We start from the raw sequence: 18,899 nt of genomic DNA, 5'->3' as shown, positions 1-18,899 counted from the left end.
CCAAGCATCCTAGGACTCAGGTTAGGGAAGGACAGAGGGTCTGAGCCTTCTCTTTGAATTTTCAAAAAGCTCTTTACTAGGAAAGGAAATAAATCCAGGCAACTACAAAGCATAAAGTTGGTCCAGTTCAGAAGGATGGATTTCCTAATATGTCTGGGAAAGAACTACCAAGGCTTCGATATCATGAGAAGTGCCTTCTGCCTGGTTTTGTATTTAATTCTTAAACTGCTATGAGGTGGGCAGTAATCCTGTTGACAGACATACAGGTAAATGCTCACTTGGCCCTGCTCAGGACGCCACAGACCCTGTCCCAAGGGATCTCACTCTTGTGCAACTGAGGAGCATCAGTGGCTGACCCCCTCAATGTTACCCTGCCCAGCCTTGGTCCACAGCTCCAGACACACATTTAAATATCTTCTCATGGTGGCCCTTGAACCAGAGGGGTGGGTAGAGAGACCAATTTCTGGGTTTAGCAGAGAAAGCTGGTGCTTGCTTTAGAGCTTTTGGGAAATATGGTGAAAATGGAGATGTATGTGGAGGCCCCCATGAAAGGATTCAGTCAGGTGGCCCCTGGGACCTCAGACCAGGGAAGAAAGTCTAGACCGGCACTGTCCAACACAAATATAATGGGAACCACATCCATGATTTTAAATTTTCTAGTAGCCAATATAAAAAAGAAACAAGTGAAGTTAATTTTAACAATATATCTGATTTAACTCAATATATCCAAAATGTTTTTTCCACCCATGTATCAATATAAAACTTATTAATAAAATATACATATATATTTTTTCCCATATGATATCTCATAGCAGATCTCATTTCAGACCAGCCACATTTCAAGTACTCGACAGCCACATGTGGTGAGTGGCTACTATGTCAGACAGCACAGGTCTATAATATCCAGGTATTAGCAATAGGAGGGGTGAAGGGCAAAGGGAGCCAGAAGCCGAGCAACAAGGAGAACGGAGAGAGCACGAGGGATCTTTATGGAATTCAGGGGTTGAGGGCAGAGCCAAAGACACAGTGAAGAACGGCCTGGAGGAGAGAGTGAAAGGAAAGAAGGGAGAGGGCAGAAAGGCAGGGCTGTGGGAGACCCCGAAGCTGCTGCAGTGGCGGCCGAGAGCCAGGTGGGGGCAGAAGAGAGCTTCTCTGATACCAGATAAGTTCTGAGGTGCTCTTCACCTGGGCCAGCTATGATGATAGCTCTGGGGCTGCCACACTAGGGGCTGTACATAAAGGCCCATGACCACCTGGTTGATCTGGCAGCCTTTGCGCAATCTGTAGAGATTCAGGGAAGTGGATATCCAGGCCCTGTCAGTGGGGAGGCCTAAGAAAGGGGAGGAAAGTAGGCTAAGCTGTAATGGCAGCTACATCCACGTAGTAGAAATAATACCATTCTTTAAACTAGCTATGAGACCCAGAAACAGGTTAAGACAGTTAAAGGTCCTAAGTCTCCAAAATATTATAGCATCCTCTCCTCTAATACGCCACCATAAAATATTTCGGGAACAGTTTTGAGTTTCCATTTTTGAAATGTCAAATTCCTTCCTAAATCAACTGGTGGAAGTGGGGGTGGGATGCACTAGCTCTGATAGGCCTTTCTTAAGCCTTGGCGCGAATCAGGTGACCTCTAAAATGCTAGATGGGAGGGTGCCAGGCCAGAAGATCAAGCCCCAGAGTGCAAGGGGCCTTCTTGAAGAGTCACGCAGCCGCCTCTCTACCCAGGCAGCTGTGTGGGCCTGTGCTGATGAGGTTACTAGTGTGGCCCAAATGTCCTGAGGGAAGGAGGGGCCGAGGGGCAGGCTGGCTTGTTTCAAGCCCACCTCTCAGCCACCCCCAAGGACAGAGACAGGTGGAACTTGAGAATACAGAAGGAGACTGTGGGTGTCATCCCCTCACACATGCACACACAGCATCAGGAACAGTGAAAGGCAGACCGTGGTCCACCTCACTCTAGGGTCTAAGTGGCAATGCACTGTATGGAGAAACTTACCCAACTCATCCCCTGACGGCTCGACATTTACATTCTTTTGTTTGTTCCTTTTTGCTATCACAAATAATGTTGGAATTTTGCATGTTTTGAACACTCATCAACATATTTCTATATCGTAATATTTCTAACTGGGTCTAAAGGAAGGAGTATTGCAAAACTGACTGCTAGATGTTCTCCAAAAAGATAATGACAAATTATACTCTCATCAAGTGTGTTCATACCCCAAAAGAGATGTAGGCGCCCAGCAGGGAGCCAGCAATCGTGGCGTAGCCTCCGGTCATGACAACATGGATTTCAGAGAGGGTCATGTCTGCCAAGTAGGGCTGGATCAGTAGAGGAGCCTCCGTCTGCAAACAGGAAAGACATCAGACAAACAGAACTGGCTAGGCCAGCACAGGCACCTGGAGGCGTCTCCTCCCCAGCGGTGAGCAGGTCACAGTGAGTGCTGAAATCTCAGGAGAAGAGACAGCAGGTGGGGTAAGGACTGTGGCTTGTGCTTGGCTGAGCCTCTCTGAACCTCAGCATTGGCTGGGCTCTGTGCAAGGACCCCCAGCCCTTCCCCTTGGCCTGATAATGCTCCTCCGTATCAAGTGCCTACCATGTCCAGGCACCCCACTAAGCACCTCACATTCATTACTCACAACCTTCTGAGAAAAAAGAGATCATCCCTATTTTCCAGGAGAGCGAACAGGATCAGAGAGGTTCGAAGAATGATCTCTGTTCACACAAAGGGCCAGAAGCAGATGTAACTCCAGGCCTGAGCTCTTAATGAAGCCTGGGGGTTGCCAGAAGGAAAGGCAAATATGTCTTTTGGTGACTCAAATGTTGGGCAGATGGGCCAGGTTCCAGGAACAGTCTGAAGAGGCTCACTCTCGGGAGGGTCAGGCCTTCTGAAAGGGACAGGGGACTTATAGTGCCTTCAGAGTCATATTTACTTTGGAAAATACCTTTTCAAAAAGAGGGAGGAGGAAAAAGACAAAATTAGGTAGTGCAAAGAACCCTGGTCAGAAAGAGGAAACCTGGATTCTAAGTCCTGGCTTATCCTGTGGGATCTTGGCAAGTCATTCCCACTCCTGAGCCTTGCTTTCCTCCTTTACAAAAGGAGAATGTGGGACTCCAACTGTAGGATTTGTCAGTCTCTAAGCTGATGAAGACAGCCTAGACCTAGAATGGTAGAAGGTGCCAGACAGATACCATCCTCCCTGGCATGACCCAGGCAAAATGGACCCCCGGACATGCATTCATGGGGCAGCCGCCTTTGATGACCCTGGGAGAAGGTGCACGTGACTGAATCAGAGCTCCAGCGAACCAGAGCCCTGCCTTCCCTGGGGAGGCCACAGGACCCACCTGGCTTACAAAGATGTTTCCAGCCACGCTCAGGGTTTCGGTGGCCGTGGTGCCCATGGTTACCTGCATCAGCCAAGCAATCTAGAAGGAAGCAGGGTGCTTTTTGTGGGCTGGCATCAGCAAGCCTCAGAGGCAGAGAGAATCAGGGATAGAATTACCTTACAAATCTTCCTTCCAAATCCCAACCTAGGTAGAACCCCCCACATAGATTTCCCCAAAAGGTCCATTCATCTTCTTCCAAACCTCCGTCAGTGGGGCCTACCATCCACAAAAAATGGGTTCCCTGGTCAAATGTATCTGAGAGGCACTGTACACACATACCTTGGAGGTAACCAGTACATACTGTTTAGTAAAGGCTCAGAGAAGTCCTGCACGAAGCTCGTTTAAATTTGTTAGCTTCACAAAATCAACTGACCATGGGATCCCTTTACCTTGTAGCATTTATTAACCTGATACAGAACTAGAGTTTTGTGGAAAAGGCTGTGGGAAACATGAATTAGAAAGTTCCTCCTTTCCATCAAGATGAAATCTGCTTCCCTGGACTTTCTCCTCTGCGGGCACCTCTCAGGCTGCCCTTCCCCCTCCTCTGCCCCGGCCTTCTCTTTCCCAGCCCCATCATTCCTACTTCCTTCGGCCATTCTGCGGATGCTGTCTGGCCCTTCCACTCTCCCACCAACAATTCAGTTCATCACAGCTCCTTGGTTGATCGCATTCTCCAGATTTGAGGATCACTGCCTTCCTCCTGCCAGACACTGAGCTCTCACCTAACCACAGGTGGTTTCTGCATTTCTGGTAGCCACCTGATGGTACCGGGTTATTCTGAGTTCAATCAGCTAAAAGCTTAGAATCTTTTGCCAGGACCGATGCTATCTCTTGTGTCCTGGTTTTGTACAGCAGGTTGTACAGAAGATAAGCATTTACAACAGCTAAGTCTGGCCAATGCGGCTCACTGCTCCAGTCTCAGAACTTTAAGTATAAATCTTTCTTTCCCCTAACATTTCTTCTCAATGCAGCCTCAGTTCTGCAAATTTCCCTCCCACGAAGACCTCCTTGGATTTTCGTGCCACTTAGTGTATCATGACAAAAGACTCTGTGAAAGGATGTTTGGTTGGCAGTAGGTTTGACAGGGTATAGACCCTGGGATCAGGGGATTCTGGAAAGGTCCAAGCTCTCAGAGCAGGGGACTGGGAGAAGATTTCGGCTGGGAGCATGGCACTCTGGGAGAGAATGAGCCCTGTGAGCAGGTGGCTGGGAGAGCACAGGCCATGGCACTGGGAACTCACCTTCAGGATCACCCACTGCATGAGGCCCACGTAGTAGAGAACTGACAAGACGCAGCTGAAGAAAACAATAATGGGCAGAACCTGCCAGGAAAGAGCAGGGGCCCGGGTCAGAGGCAGGCAGGTGCAGGGGACCGGGCAGGGCCTCCAAGCCTCCGGACAGCCCGTTCCATCTGAGGCCTTGCCACTTGGAGGCCGGACAGGGTCAGGGAAGCAGCTCTGAACTCAGTGCATGAAATCACACATGGGCCCTCTTTGGAGCCCCGGCCCCTGTAAATACTGACCATTCACTCGGCGATCTTCCCCCATTCCCTCACCAAAGGTGAAGCCTGTGCTGTGGTAGAGAGGCAGGACCTGAGGCCCCCACTTTCTATCACCTGTAGAATGAGGACAGGATGCCTACCCATCAGGGCTGTGAAGGTTAAAGGAGCTGGCTCGGGGCCTGGCTCCTTGCACAGTGTCTGACCTCTGCCATGAGCTCACTCCCTGACCCTAGCCTTAACCTCCCTCCTGTGCTTTGGGCCTGAATTAGGGGTCCCTCATCTCTCTAGTGCTCTACTTCCACTCACTGCCAACGAGCTCAGAAGTGGACTACTCGTGGACCTGCAACTCGTGTTTCCTCCTGTCGCTCCATTCCCTGGTCCCAGGCTTATCGCTTCTCTTCGCTCACTCCAAGCCTCAGTAATTCTTCCTTCAAAACTTTTCTAACATCCATTGCTAGTCTCCAGGCCAGGGCCGCGGCCCGTGCTGCTTCACAGCGGGCTGACTTACAACAGGGAGGACTGGCAACACGGTAAAGGTCTCCCCGGGGAGGGCGAGTTCGATGACCTGCGGGATGGTCAAGGGGCGTGCTGAAGTACGGAGGCAAGAATGAGGGCGCTCTCTGGGCTTTGGGGATGATTTCCAAGATCGCTGTTAAATGCAAAAGGGAAGGTGGAGAACAGGGTGCTGTTAGGTGCACAGCAAAGGGCAGGGGTGGCACTGGGTGTGCTGTCGCGTGGGCGCGCAGTATCACGAGAAGGATCTGCAAATGGCCGGTGATGGCCGTTGCCTTGGGGAGGGAACTGGGTGACTTGGGGGTCAGGGTGGATGGAGGCTCGCTTTTTACCATATTCCCTTTCGCTCTGTTGAAATGTGTTACCTGTTCCAAACAGTTTTAAAATAAGTTACACAGTGCTAGTAACAACACAGCGGTACTCTCGTGCTAAAATGGTAAGTGGGAAAATTGGAACGTTAAAACCACTGAAAGAGGGCCGAGAGGCAGGACACCCAAACAGCCAAAGTTGCTTCTGCGTACTGGGCCTGTGGACATTTTGTTTTCTTCTTTCTCTATGTCCAATTTCTCATCTGCTCCTCTAATTTTCTATAACATGGACACTTCTCAGGGGTGGGGAGCACGGGCAGAAGAGAGGTTTGGGGAAAGCTCATCAGCTCGGTTTTGAACTTGCTGGGTTTGGGATGCCTGCGGGACATCCAAGTGGAATGTTGAGTGGGGAGCTGGACGAAAGGTCAGGAGCAGGGGTGAGGTCTGGGCCAGGCCTCGGTTTGGGCTCCTGAGCACAGAAGCGCAGACTGAGGCTGAGAGGAGATACAATTCAGAGGAAATCGCCCTGAGTGCGAAGAGCAGTGACGAAGACCGGGGCCCTGCGGTCAGCATCTTAAGGGGTGAGAGGGGAAGGACAGGCGCATGGAGGAGACGGAGGACAAACAGAGGGTTGGAGGACATCCAGGAGACAAGGACAGCTTTTCCAGAAGGGGCGGTCGGTCAGCTGTGCCAGATGCATCAGAGAACTCTGGAGAGGTAGGGACTGAGATGGACGCCTGGCACTTAGGGATTCAGGGGTCCCCGGTGTCCTAGACGAGAGAGTCGGACGAGGGTGGGGACAGAGGCTAGGTGTCAGTGAACCATGAGAAAGTGGAGACGGCGAGGGCAGAAGCAGGGCTGCGTGAAAAGAAGGAGGCCAGAGCAGGGGGTTGGTGGGGAGGGCTGTTTTTGTTTGTAAGAAGAGAGACTCTTAAGCAATCAAATTTAGGCTCCAGTTCAGAGTGAATGGCTGATCTGGTGGGCCTGGTGACAAGAGCCTGCCAAGGCCCTCCCCCGAGGTAAGAGACAAGCCCCACTGCAGGGCTGGTGCTTTTCTTCCCACACGAAGCCTGTGGCGTTTATCTGGACCTGCTCCACTCAACATCTTGTCACGCTCTTCACTGCAGTGGGGATATCACCTGACAGAGAACACAGGCATCGGCTGAAGAAACTCTTCCCTGTCCTGTGACTCCTCCTGGCTGCCTGGTGCTGCACACCAACACGAGGGGTGTGACATCACTCTGCTGTCCCTTGGAGTGAAACGCATAGAGGATCACGTACTGTCTAGACGGCTTGTCAAATTTATCCTGCGAGGGACTGCTCGGCAGGCTGGCAGGGCTGCAGAGACTGCCAGAGCCAGGAAGGAGTGTGCCCAGAGCGGTCGTCTGCAGGAGCAGACGTGCTCCCACCAGCAACCGGGAGACATTCTACCTGTGAGCGGAGTCTCTGGTGGGGTGAAAGCTGCGCTTGGGGTTAACTGGTGACTATCTAGGGAGGGAAGATGAATTGAAGAGAAGAGAGGTGGCCCCAATTTTCTGTGGTGAGACATTTAGTACTCAATAAAATCCCTGAGGCCAATGTGATCTCCCAGCTGGGAAACATGCCTGGGGCCTGTCGTGTGTGAGGTAGCAAAAGACCCGGCAGGCAACTGAAGACAATGCTGCCACGGGAAGGGAGAGGGGAGGGCCACTAAATCCTACCATGTATCTACGGTGTGGTCCTGCTATGTGCTGGGTACCCAATGCAGTGACTCATCAGTCCTCAAAGCCGCGGAGGTAGATGTAACTCTACTTCACAAATGGGGACACTGAGGGTATGAGACATTGGGTACCTGCCCAAGGTCACACCCTGCAAAGAGACAGAGTACGTCCTAGCCCCCAACCAGTTTGCCAAGACGCTGCCATGACCCTGAGGAGCTCTGCCCTAGACCAGTCCTGAGGCCTCATTACTCTGTCTTCATGGGCAGCACTCATCCTCTCCAAGGGAGAACCTGAGTCGGGGTGCAGCTGCCCCAGTAAGACCTGACCACTGCTTTGTGGAAACTCAAAGCAGTCTGGGCCTGCTGGCAGCAATGCTCACCTGTAAGTCAAGGAAGAAGAACTTCTACCTCTCTCAGCCAGTGGTTTTCAAAGTGTGGTCCCTGGACTAGCAGCATCGCCTGAGAATTTGTTAGAAATGCAAAACTGGAGCCCCACTCCCAGAGTTTCAGAGGTCTGCAGTGGGCCTGAGAATTTGGCCTTTCCAGGTGCTGCCGTCTGGACTTCACACTCTGAGAACCACGCCCTCAGAGCAGACATCATGTCCTCGCCAGGAAACAGGTTCTGAAGGCAGGATTAAACTCACTCGGACTTGGCCCTGCTGCTTCCTCTCCCTGGAGGGAGCTGAGCCAGGACTCCTGATGACTTCCTGAGGCTGTCTGGGCAAACCTCCACACCGCCAGCCCCCGAGGCTCAAGCACTGCTGACGGAGCCGCCACCAGACAATAAACCACAAAAATCCAAAGCTGGAAGATTCCACAGAGGTGACTGTTGCAGTGTCGCCCCGTCACCAACATTAAGCAAAAGCAGATAAACTGGACACGCCTCCTGACTTCCTGCTCATGCCACTCCTTCGCCCAGAATGACCTCGCCACTCAGTCCCTCGTGCCCATCTCTGCCTGTCAGGCCTTCTTCAGAGACTTCTGCAGGTGCCATGCTGTTACAAGATCTCTCCTGGTTCAACTGTCCCATCTCCCTCCTTTCTACACCCCAACCTGGTCTCCATTTACTTCCCATTCCCTCCTTTGAAAATTCTGCTTACTGAGGTAACCAGTGGCCCCTTAATTACGAAATCCAATGGCACCTTTCAGTCCTTATCTTACTTTTTTTTTCCCAGTCCCTATCTTATTTCATTTATTTATGTGCAAAATTTGACGCCGTTGACCACCGGAGGTCGCAGAGGCTGCATCAGGGAGATATCCTAAACCCCTTAGGAGATGAAAACATTTTCCTTCACCCTTCACCGTGTGAGCAGCACTGCTGAGCTTAGGAAGTGTGTGCTCGTTCCAGAGGCTACAGTGTTAGTAAAGGAACGAGTGAACATTCGCTCCCAGGTCCACCGGACCCAGGAAGGATGGGAGGTGATCGTGTGGGTGGAAAGTTACCAGAAGGGAGATGGAGCCAAGGTGAAATGACTAATCAAGATGATACAGCCAGGAGGTGGCTGCCATGTCAACTGCGCTGGACTCCAGGCCAGGGGAGGCGGGGGCGCTAAACTTCCCGGAGGAGTGAGGAGCTGAACTGCGGCCCAGCAGGAAGCAGTTTAGATTCTGAAAATCTGAGCAAGCTCAGAGAAGACTTCCCCAGGCTGATGTGAGCCAAAGGCCTTGGACTAGGTCCACATGGTTCATGGAAAGAACCGAAAGAAAGTTTCTGAGTCTTATATTCAAGTCGGCACCAACAAAGCCATCCCCATCTTGAAGACAAGCCCAAGTCTGGTAAGTGTGCATACACGTGCGTGCGTGCAGGGGTGTGTGTGTGTGTGTGTGTGTGTGTGTGCGTGTGTGTGTGTGAGAGAGAGAGAGAGAGAGAGAGAGACAGAGAGACAGAGAGACAGAGAGACAAAGAGAGGGAGAAAGAGATATGCAGTGACGGGGGCTGTGAATGAAATTCACAACCAGTGAATCTTGTGAGAAAGGGAATTCTGTGGCCACTGAGCATATGTCTTAAGTCTCCCCTCTCCTGGCCCATCTTTGCTAAGAAGGTCACTGGCTAAATCACTGACCAGGAGTTTGTCCAGAAGACAATGCCTCCCAGGGGCCAGGAAAGTGTCTGACAGGGCGATGCTGAGGCTGGTGAATGATCAACCAACTGCCCTCACTTTTTCTCTCTTGACAGAACATCTGATCTCAAAGTCTTCAGCAACCAGTGATGTAACTTAAAGGTATCATTACTGTTGTTAGGGATGCTCTTTGGAAGGGAGGCATGATGTCACTGACTTCTACTTAGAGAAGAAACACTACTTGACTGGTAGTCCAATGCTCCAGCTCCAACCCTGGCTCTGCCCTAACTCATAACATGACTGCGGCCAGGTCACTGCTCCTCTCTGGGCTTAGTCTGACCGGCTCCAATATAAAGGGAGACCCGAGACCACAGAGCGACCTCACACCCAACTCTCCATGAATCCATGGTTCTGAAGGGTGATTAGGGAGAGATGCGAGTAGCAGGGGTGCGCACGTTCCTCCAGAAGGGGAGGAAAGACGAAAGGATGAGCAGCTAACCAGCATGAGTGAAACCACCACCCAGGCTCTGCTCGCAGGAGCCCCCCACCCCTAGGCAGGCCTGACCACATGGCTTGCTCACACTCCCCAGAGCCGGAGGCCTGGGCCAGCAGCTGTATAGGCCTTGTAGGCCGACTGTCAGCTGACCTGAAACGCAAAGACATCCTTGACCAGAGTGTCCCCAAACACGAAGCTGGAGCCGGCCTCAGTGTAACTCAAGAAGATCTGAAAGAAGGAAACAAAACAAAGGCCTGGAGTGAGGCCGAACAAGGCTGGGGGAGCTAGGGGGGCCTCCACGAGCCTTCCCCACACCCCAGGGGGGAGAGAGGGATTCGGAGACTGCAAGCTCCTGAGGGAAGTAGCAGCTGCACAGCTCAGCCCACGCCTGCCCACCTCGTCTAGGGCCCAGTACACACCTGCCATCCTGGTCCCAATTCCTTTCTGCAGCCTCACTGCCCACCTTACCCCAACAGAGTGGCTTCTCCTCCATTCCCTGGCAACCCAAGATTGCCTGGGCAGCTGGGCACCATTCACACACCTGGATCTGGTCACCCAGCCACTGGAATGCAATAAACCCAGGTTCTGTTCTGATGACAAGGAGTCCAAGTACAAACTGTAGCCCAAGGCCCCAGGACACGACCCGCCAGGACACCTGCCACCAAAAGAAAAATCCTGGTGAGCTCAGCTCTTGGGGGACCCAGAGAGAATGGGGTGAGTGAGAGCAGAGGGCACAAGGCTACTCTGAGGGGCTATAGAAGCTTTGGCCTGCCTGTGAGATAGCAGCTGGACACAGCCAGGCCTCTGGGCCTGTTGTCAGTGGTCACATCCCCCCTGGAGTTCAGAAGAGTCCAGGCTTTGGGCAGCAATGGGCCTGGGACAGTGGGCAGGAGTGGGCAAGGTCTAGCCAAGGACCCACATAAGACTTGACCAACCTTGGGCATGCCATGGCAGTTGGTCCTAGGTCATCACTGGGTAAGCAGAGTTGGGTCTCAGGGTCTGGCCTCAGGGTAACCTCTGTCTGCCTTGGCCCTCCCCCATTCCTCTTCCACAGGCAGGGTCCCCAGCTGTCCTCACCCCACTCCCTCAATGCTTCCAATCCGGCAGAGGGAAGCTGGACTCCTCTTAGCATTTAGCAATTCCTCAGCAGTGAGCCTAAACTCAGGTGTGCAGCGGGATCTCTGGGAGGCTTCACTGGAGCCTGCGGGGAGGTGTTAGCTGCACTATGAAACAGGGAGGGTCCTCACATTGAGGTGGTGGCAGCACGAGGAGGCAGAGGGACAGAAGGGGCTGTGGCCTGCTCTGGGCCTGACAACTCTGCACTCACTGCGTGACGGTGTTTTGAGCAGGCAAAGAGGATGCTGATGAACACGCAGGTTCCTGCAAAGGACACCAGCTGCTCAGGCCGCCGGGAGGTGTCCAGAACCAGCCACAGGACCAGGCCCAGGAAAGCGGCGAGGGCCAGACCCCTGCAGGAAAGGCGGAAAGCCATGACCCTCAGCATCTGCTCCACTCCCACACATGAGCACCCAGAGCCCCAGAGAAAGGGCACTCAGGGGTGCTGCGAGGGAAGAGCTGTGTGACCTCAGGCAGGCCACCTAACCTGAGTTTAGTTTCCTTACCGGGAAAATGAAGCCAAAGACTCCCCATTCCTTACAGCTGGGAGAGGACTAAACAAGAGGACGTGTGTACTGAGTTTAGCACCTGCCCTTCCTCCTTGTCTCCAAGCAACAACTGATCTGCTTTTTGTCACCAGATCAGTTTGTATACTCTAGAATTTTATATAAATGGAACCAAACAGCACATCTTTTTCGTCTAACTTCTTTGACTCTGCCTAATTATTCTGAGATTCGTCCATGTTTTTGCATGCATCAGCAGTTCATCCCTTTTTATGGCTGAGAGGTGTCTCATTGTATGGAGAGACTACAACTGGCCTGGCCACTCACCTGATGATGGACATTCAGGTTGTTTCCAGTTTGGGGCTATTCCAGATAAAGCTGCTATGAACATTCAAACATTCATATTTGCAAATATTTTCTCCCATTATGTGTGTTTTCTTTTCATTCTCTTGATGGCGTCCATTGAATCAACAAGTATTTAGTTTTTATATAGTCTAATTAATCTGCACATATTTTTAAAGAAAACTTTATATCAATACCTCAAATGGAAAAGCACTATCAATGATTTGTCATAAACAGAGAACAAGTGTAAATACAAATCTTTTTATAAATCTACTTAATAAAGAAAAGGAAATGTAAAAGCAAATCTATTTATAAATAAAACTTAAAACGTGTCATCTGTCAGCCAGCTCTGATTGTTTTGCTGTTGTGTGTGGCTCTTACTTCGGGAAACTTTGCCGTGCCCTGCACCTTCCTGGCTTAATCCTCGGATGTCTTTGGGCACCAGTTTCTTCAACAAAAAAGAAATAGACTGGTGCTCTTCAGACTTTTTTTTAAGCAACAGAAACTTTATTTTCTAGTGAATTTTTTTGCCAACATGTTTGTAAAACAGATAAAACAGCTGCCTGGTTGAAATGAGACAGCCGGGGGCGCAGTGGGGCGGAGGGGTGCGTCTGATAGTCGCCTATCCAACTCCCTCTCCTGCCCAATGGTATCTCCAAGGTTTCCAGAGCTCTAAAGAAACGGATTCGAAAACCAAGGGATCCCAGACTGAAGTCCAGGGACATGGGTGGCTAATTTGGAATCCCCTGGGGGTTACCTAAAAGTATCGACTCCAGGGGTGGTCCCCCCGACCTTAGCTGTACGTCTCACCCATGCCCCAGGTGATCTAATAGAAGGCACTGATATGGGCCATCCCTGCTGGCAAGGGCTGCGATCTCCCACTTTATGATACTTTTGAGTCCTGTTCTCTGCTATCACAGTCACCCATTGTAATTGGGGCACAGAAGCATGTGAGAACTCACAAATCTCCGCAAAGATGGCTGCCACCTTTGAAGCCACCCAGCAGTGCCTGCCCTGGGGTTCCCAGAAGGCAAGCAGTGTGGAGTATGTCCCCCATGGCACAGGAACTATTTGGTAGGGCGGACTGAGGCAAGAAGCAACCATCTTCCAGCCCTGGTTGTGACCTGGGAGCTGACTCAGAGTCTCTCAGCCAACAGGCCCTCCTTCTCCACCCCTACTGGGCCTGGGGTCTGTGAGCTCACTCACCTCTTAAACCAGAGGTTCAGGCAGGAAGGCCCCAGAGGCCTGACACACCTCAGCAGCTTTGGCCCCCGCAACCTCTTCAGCAGGCTGTGAGCCAGGAAGGCAAGGACCGCACAGGTGAGGACAAATAGGGCCAAGGCCCTCTGGAAATCCAGAAGACAGGCAACCAGCAGGAAGGCAGCGAATGCTGGGAATAGGTGGGGAAGGTACAGAGAAGGTCAGTGATGATGACACAGGGCCCTGCAGACCCTCCATCCAGAGCTTGGAGGGCAGGAATGTCAGGAACAGAAATGTCAGGCAACCTCTCAGATCCTCGGTTTCCTCACCTGGAAATGAGAACGATCACCCCTACTCTGTTGGGGGATTATTATGGAGTTAACTGACAGAATGGGTGTGAAAGGGCTTTGCAAACTGTAAAGTGAAGACCACATGTGAGGGAGGAGGTGTGTGAGGAGACAAGACAGCATGAATCTCTGAGCATCAAAAGAGTGCCTGCTATGTTCCAGAGCTACGCAGGTTCCACAGAAGACAGAGATGGACTAGTCGGTTTCTCTAGGATGTACACTCATGTGTGCCGGGATCCCATTCTGAAATATTAATCAATGACCGTCTTCGCCCTTGTCCCCTTCGAGCAGCTAAGTCAATCTATGCTCTGCCTCAAGAAAGGAATATGACAGTGGAGGAGGAAATATCTCTCCCTGGCTTATGAATTTCAAAAACCAGGGCCCTTGTGGAACGAAAAGGACTTATAGCCTTTCTACTATATAAAAAATGTGGGATGAAACATGTGAGTTAAGTGCAAGCCCTACTTACCTTTCTGCTGTCAGACTGGATGGAGAACATGAGTTGGGAGATCCCAGCCTGGCTTTCTCTCACCTTCGTGTAGTCTTCCCTATGTTCCCTCCTTAATCTCAAATGCATAAAAGAAACTGCGGACTGGTACTTTCAGAAGTAATTTTATCAGTCTGTTGAGATCTTGTTTCTAGGCATATCCTCTGTTTGGCTCAAATAAATTACTAAAAAATGCTCTATAGGTTTGAACGTTCTCATGTTGACAGAATACCGGCCCCCTTCCACTCACCCGGGCTTGTCCTCCGGCACTCGTCTAAAACATTGCTTTCCCAGCCACACTAGACCTGATCAGCACCCTGCCCACACCTTTTGTCTTTGCTCCTGGGGATTCTCTGCACGGAGGGCCTTCTCACTCCTTGTTGTCTTTTCCTTCTACCTGGCTAACTCCTGCTCAACTGTGAGACTCCTCCTGAAAGTCCTCTGATCACCCCCAGTCCTGCTTGGCACTCCCAGAAGTCTCGCTGCACTATGTGGCAATAGTTGCTGCCTTCTCCCTTACTGACCAGAGAATGCCTTGGGAACAAGGTCTGGCCTGGCTTAATGCTCATGGCTCAGCTTCTAGCACGAGAGCTGGCCTTGAGTTGGTGCTCAACAAAGTTTTGTTGAATTATTGGGTAAGTGAACAAGCTTACCCTGAGAGATAGATGACTGAAGGATAGGTGGCTGAAATGGAGGAGGGGATGGGAGGTTAGGGTGGGAGTGTCCCAGGTGGGGTCATGCCCCAGGCTCACCAGTACAGAGCAGGCCTATGCAGATCCATCGAAATAGCTGTGTGTGCTCCCCGCAGAAGTGTCTAACTCTCATGGCTGGCTGCAGGCTCCTCCTGGAGAGAGGACCAAAGGGTCCATGAGTGGCCCCCAGACTCCCGCCCCCATAGGGATCCTGAACACCTCCAGGTGGAAGCCACGCCATGACAACATGAGGCGAGCGAGGACCTGGCTTGGACATCCCACAGGGCTGAAGAACAACCCCAGCCCGGAGCAAACCAAGCAAAAGCTCAGGCCAGGCACCCTCCCCTCTTCCGTGTGCCTAGAGCAGCACCACCAGCCCAGTGATGACCCTGCTGCAGGCTGGGAGGAAATGAACTGACCAAAGGAAGAGCTTACAGACCTGCACAAAGTAAAGCAGGTGGCTGCCTCTCCTCCCCTGCCCCATTAGAGAGCAAGGTGAAAGGCTCCCAGCTTGCTTTTGCTCCCTTGGGACCCAGGACACTTAATGAGTCAATAGCTCCTCCCAAGGAAAGGATGTGAACGGCCCATGCCAGCGGCTGTGGCTCCCACTGCCTCCCAGGCCCAGTGCAAATGCCAATTCTCGCCTAGTCATTTGGTCACTTGCTTATCCCTGCAGGAAAGGCTGGAACCTGAATATCTTCTGGGGTCCCAGAGACTGAGCACGTAGGAGATGCTGAGTGCTCATTTGGTACCAGTTGCTGTTTTAAGAGCCCTTTCTCCCATTTCTCTGTCCCCACCTTCCACTTCCCACCTCCTAAGTGTACCCTCCCCAGTCTTCTCTACCCCAAGGCAGACAGACGGAATGGCCCTCTGCACTGCCATCACCACCCTTCCTGCTCTCCTCAGCTCAGAACTGGCCGGTGAGGACTCCCATGTGCCTGGGCATCAGGAGGCCAAGTTCTAGGCTCCAGCTTGCTGCTTGTGTTACCTGGGCCCATCCCTTTCCCTTCCTGGGCTTTTGCCTTCCCATGCGAAACGAGGAGCCTGGCCGAGTCCAGGGTTTTTCAAACCAAACCTCGAAGTTCCCCAAGGTTCTCAGAAACTGAATGGAGTAGCAGGCAGATGGGGGAGGTTAAAAGCAGGTCCAGGATGGTTTGGGGGCTCCATCCAACTTCAACCAAAGCAGCCCCGTAGCATATATTGGGGTTTCCAATGGGATTTCACTCTTGCTGCTTCAAAGCAGGTTGAGAGCCTTTAACTTGGCTCATCTCTGAGGCAGAGGCCAGCAGAGCCCATTCACTGGCTAAAGCACATTTTCTTCTGTCTTCAGCAAAGGCTCAAGAAGCCACCTCCCTATCCGTTGGAGGCCATGCTCCCCATCCCTGTTCCCAACAGTACCCTCCTCGCCAGGCCAGCCCACGTCCCTCCTGGAGACAACCTACCATCCTGAAAAGGGCTCCTGGCTGGACTTGCTCCAATTATCCCTTTCCTCTGCGGGTCTCAAGTCACTGCTAGGAGTCCGGCCTTCCTCCTAAAGCCACCAGAGAGTGACCAGAGTGTGCCTGCTGTTCCAAGTGAGAACTAGAGGTGGGGACCCAGAGTTGGGAGAGGCCCAGGCGTGGGCTGGAGTCAGGGCTGGGCTTTTGCACAGGAAGTGATTACAGGGCAACTTAATTAAATTTTTCAAAGCATGCATTGAGCACCTACTGTGTGCTAGGCCCTGTGCTAGACACACCTTGCCCTTGGGAAGATCATGGTCTGTGTGAAGGAGGAACACTCAGCTGTGCCTCAGCTGTGGCTGGTGGGGTGTCCCAGACAGGGCCACCTGGTCGCAGGGCCCCAGGGCACACTGTGCAGATTACAGTGTGAAAGGCGCATCCTGGGTTGTGCAGTGTTGTGACGGGGAAGGAACTTTGGGGAAGGGACTTTGTCAGGGAAGGTTGGGAGGGAAGAGGGTATCACATTAGGCTCCAGAGTTCTGGGTGGTAGGCCCCAACTTGGCCATTCCAGAGCAAGGAGGAGCTGCCATCTCCTCAAAGGCTGAGACTTCCCCAGGGGCCCCTCTCTCACCATCACCCCCACCCCATGTGGTTTCTCCTCCTCATCCTCAACATCACAGCTCAAATAGCACTTCCTTGTTGAGACCTTCCCTGACCTTTCAGACTAGAACCTTTCAGACTAGGTTCTTCAGGCACTTAGTAGGTATGCAATGAATATTTAATGAGTGAAATGAGAGACTACTCTGCCTTGAAGAAGCCAGAACATTCTGCCGGGGGTGGGATGGGAGGGGGGTGGTCCTAACTGTTCAAGCAAAGTTGTGAAGAGGCAGAGGGGGTGAAGGAAGACGGTGAACAAAGTCCCCTCCCACCAGGGGCCCAGAATGGGAATGAGGAAGGAGACAGACCAGACTGTCTAAGAGCTCAGCTCCCGTGTTCTCCAGACCATAGGCCATGGATGCAAAAGAGATGGACTCTTTTGGTCTTGGTGCATCGTCCTCCATGTGCCAGATCTTCCAGCTGAAAGACAAAGTCAGGGCCCAAAACTGAAAGGGAAAGGCCAGGCAAGACCCACCAGGGAGGAGACTGGAGAAGGGAGGAGGATGGGCAGGGAGGGGGCTGGGAGCGGGAAGCGGATGCCTGGCACAGCTTATACCATCCCAGAGCTCCACCCTCACTGTGCCTGGGGGCCACGGCTCCCCAGTAACAGAGGAAGGCATCCCTTCCTGCACTTGCTTCCGTATCTGCGAGAAGCAAGCCCTGTATATCTGCACGGCCAGCAGGAAACAGGGACATTCTCCCACTTCACAAGGAAAGGAAAGACTATGTATAGCATGAACATGTACCTGATACAGTTTCCTGAAGAGAGGCCCTAGCTTTCATCATTCCCCACAACGGGTTAAAAACATTGCCATTAAGTGATATCTTTATTGTATTGTACTTTCCCTCCTCTGAAAGACGGAGAGACAATATCCTGAAGACTTCATTCTAGTCCCTGGATCAAACTACCTGAAACCAGCCCTACCCTTGAACTTTTCAATTCTAAGAACCAAGATAGTCTTTTTCTTTTTTCTTTTCTTTTCTTTTTTTTGCTGAAGCTCAGTCCAGAGGCTTAAATTCACCTGTAAATAAGAGCCCCAGCTAAGAGCCCACCTCTCCTCACTCCTGTTCCCTCATCTTTTCTCCTCGGTGGGGAGAACCCTACACTATCTTAATGCCAGCCTGGTTAAGCTCGCATACCCAGAGGCATGCACGCATGCCTGCAGACACGAGCAAGAACACGTGTGGAAGTGCACACCCAGGTGGGGCCTGGGAAAGAAAGCTACCCATGCACACACACAGCTGCACAGAGAGAGGCAGGATGCGATTCCCACTCACGTATTTGTGGTGAAGAAGCCACTCTCAGGGACGGGCAGAAGACCGTATTTCTGTGAAGATGAGCTGGATCCAACCTGCTTGCACTTTGTCCTGTCTTCTCATTCCAGTGGAAGTTCCTGGGCAGAGTTCAGAATTGGAGTAGGTTGGGCCTCCCACCCAGCTCTGTCCAAAGCCCAGGCCCATGGCCCCGGTGGGACCCCAACCTCTCTCAGGGAAAAGGGGAAACAGGACAAGTGGGTCCCACTCTAGGCCTGGCCCACTGAACTCTTGCCCTCTTACTTAATCTGCCCTCTTCATCAGAGATGCCCTCCTCTCCACTCTCCCCTACTCCCAAACACACCCACCACTTTCAAGAGGGTTATTCTCACCCTCCCTAAAATCCCTCCTGTGGTCTCCTTTTCCTTCCGCCATCGGTGCTACTCCATTTTTCAGACTGCATTTTCTCTTTTACTTAGCCTCTTACCAGTGCCCCTTCCTCACCGAACCAGTAATTACAACAGCGACCTATTTTCCTGAACTGGAAGATAAGGGAAGCAGTGCAGCCGTCACAAACAGAATTGTTTCAGGTCTAAGCATCCATATAGTACTGCAAACAAAACAAAATCACACAATTTGCCTTTCTGTTCCATTTTCTCTTGAACTGACACCTAAGCAACTGTGTGCAAAGTCAAGGGGCAAACCCTTTAGTGTTTGAATCCTCTAACTAAACATTAAACTTATCTAACGGATTGAAGACACCTCTTTAATAATTAATCACACACTCAGGACAAAATCCTTTATGGTACATCATTGCTTCCTGGTAATACATGGTACAGCGTTACCTGCACATGCTGGCTGTTTTGAAAGGCTGGAGAATGATGGATGGTGGGCAGGGGG

General features: G+C 51.7%; 1 protein-coding gene and 1 long non-coding RNA gene across 2 annotated transcripts in view; one reads left to right on the top strand and one right to left on the bottom strand.

Moving 5' to 3' along the window:
* The window catches only part of SLC28A1 (solute carrier family 28 member 1), a 28,149-nt gene extending 10,761 nt beyond the window's left edge, over positions 1-17,388 (bottom strand). Inside the window, exons 1-10 of the mRNA XM_025049982.1 lie at positions 17,054-17,388; positions 16,092-16,180; positions 14,710-14,801; positions 13,130-13,313; positions 11,290-11,431; positions 10,504-10,617; positions 10,113-10,190; positions 4,627-4,707; positions 3,344-3,424; positions 2,218-2,343 (exon numbers count right to left, since the gene is read on the bottom strand). Coding sequence (XP_024905750.1) covers positions 2,218-2,343; positions 3,344-3,424; positions 4,627-4,707; positions 10,113-10,190; positions 10,504-10,617; positions 11,290-11,431; positions 13,130-13,313; positions 14,710-14,801; positions 16,092-16,180; positions 17,054-17,365 — 1,299 coding nt within the window. The 5' untranslated portion in view covers positions 17,366-17,388. The remainder of the gene's footprint in view (positions 1-2,217; positions 2,344-3,343; positions 3,425-4,626; positions 4,708-10,112; positions 10,191-10,503; positions 10,618-11,289; positions 11,432-13,129; positions 13,314-14,709; positions 14,802-16,091; positions 16,181-17,053) is intronic.
* Positions 9,053-12,256, top strand: LOC107196031. Its single transcript, XR_001517348.2, has 3 exons — positions 9,053-9,182; positions 9,583-10,640; positions 11,312-12,256. It is a non-coding gene; the product is annotated as an uncharacterized LOC107196031 (long non-coding RNA).
* Positions 17,389-18,899: the final 1,511 nt, after the last annotated feature.

This window comes from Pteropus alecto, unplaced genomic scaffold, assembly GCF_000325575.1.
Source record: "Pteropus alecto unplaced genomic scaffold, ASM32557v1 scaffold60, whole genome shotgun sequence".
NCBI lineage: Eukaryota > Metazoa > Chordata > Mammalia > Chiroptera > Pteropodidae > Pteropus > Pteropus alecto.
This window is presented reverse-complemented; position numbering and strand designations above follow the sequence as displayed.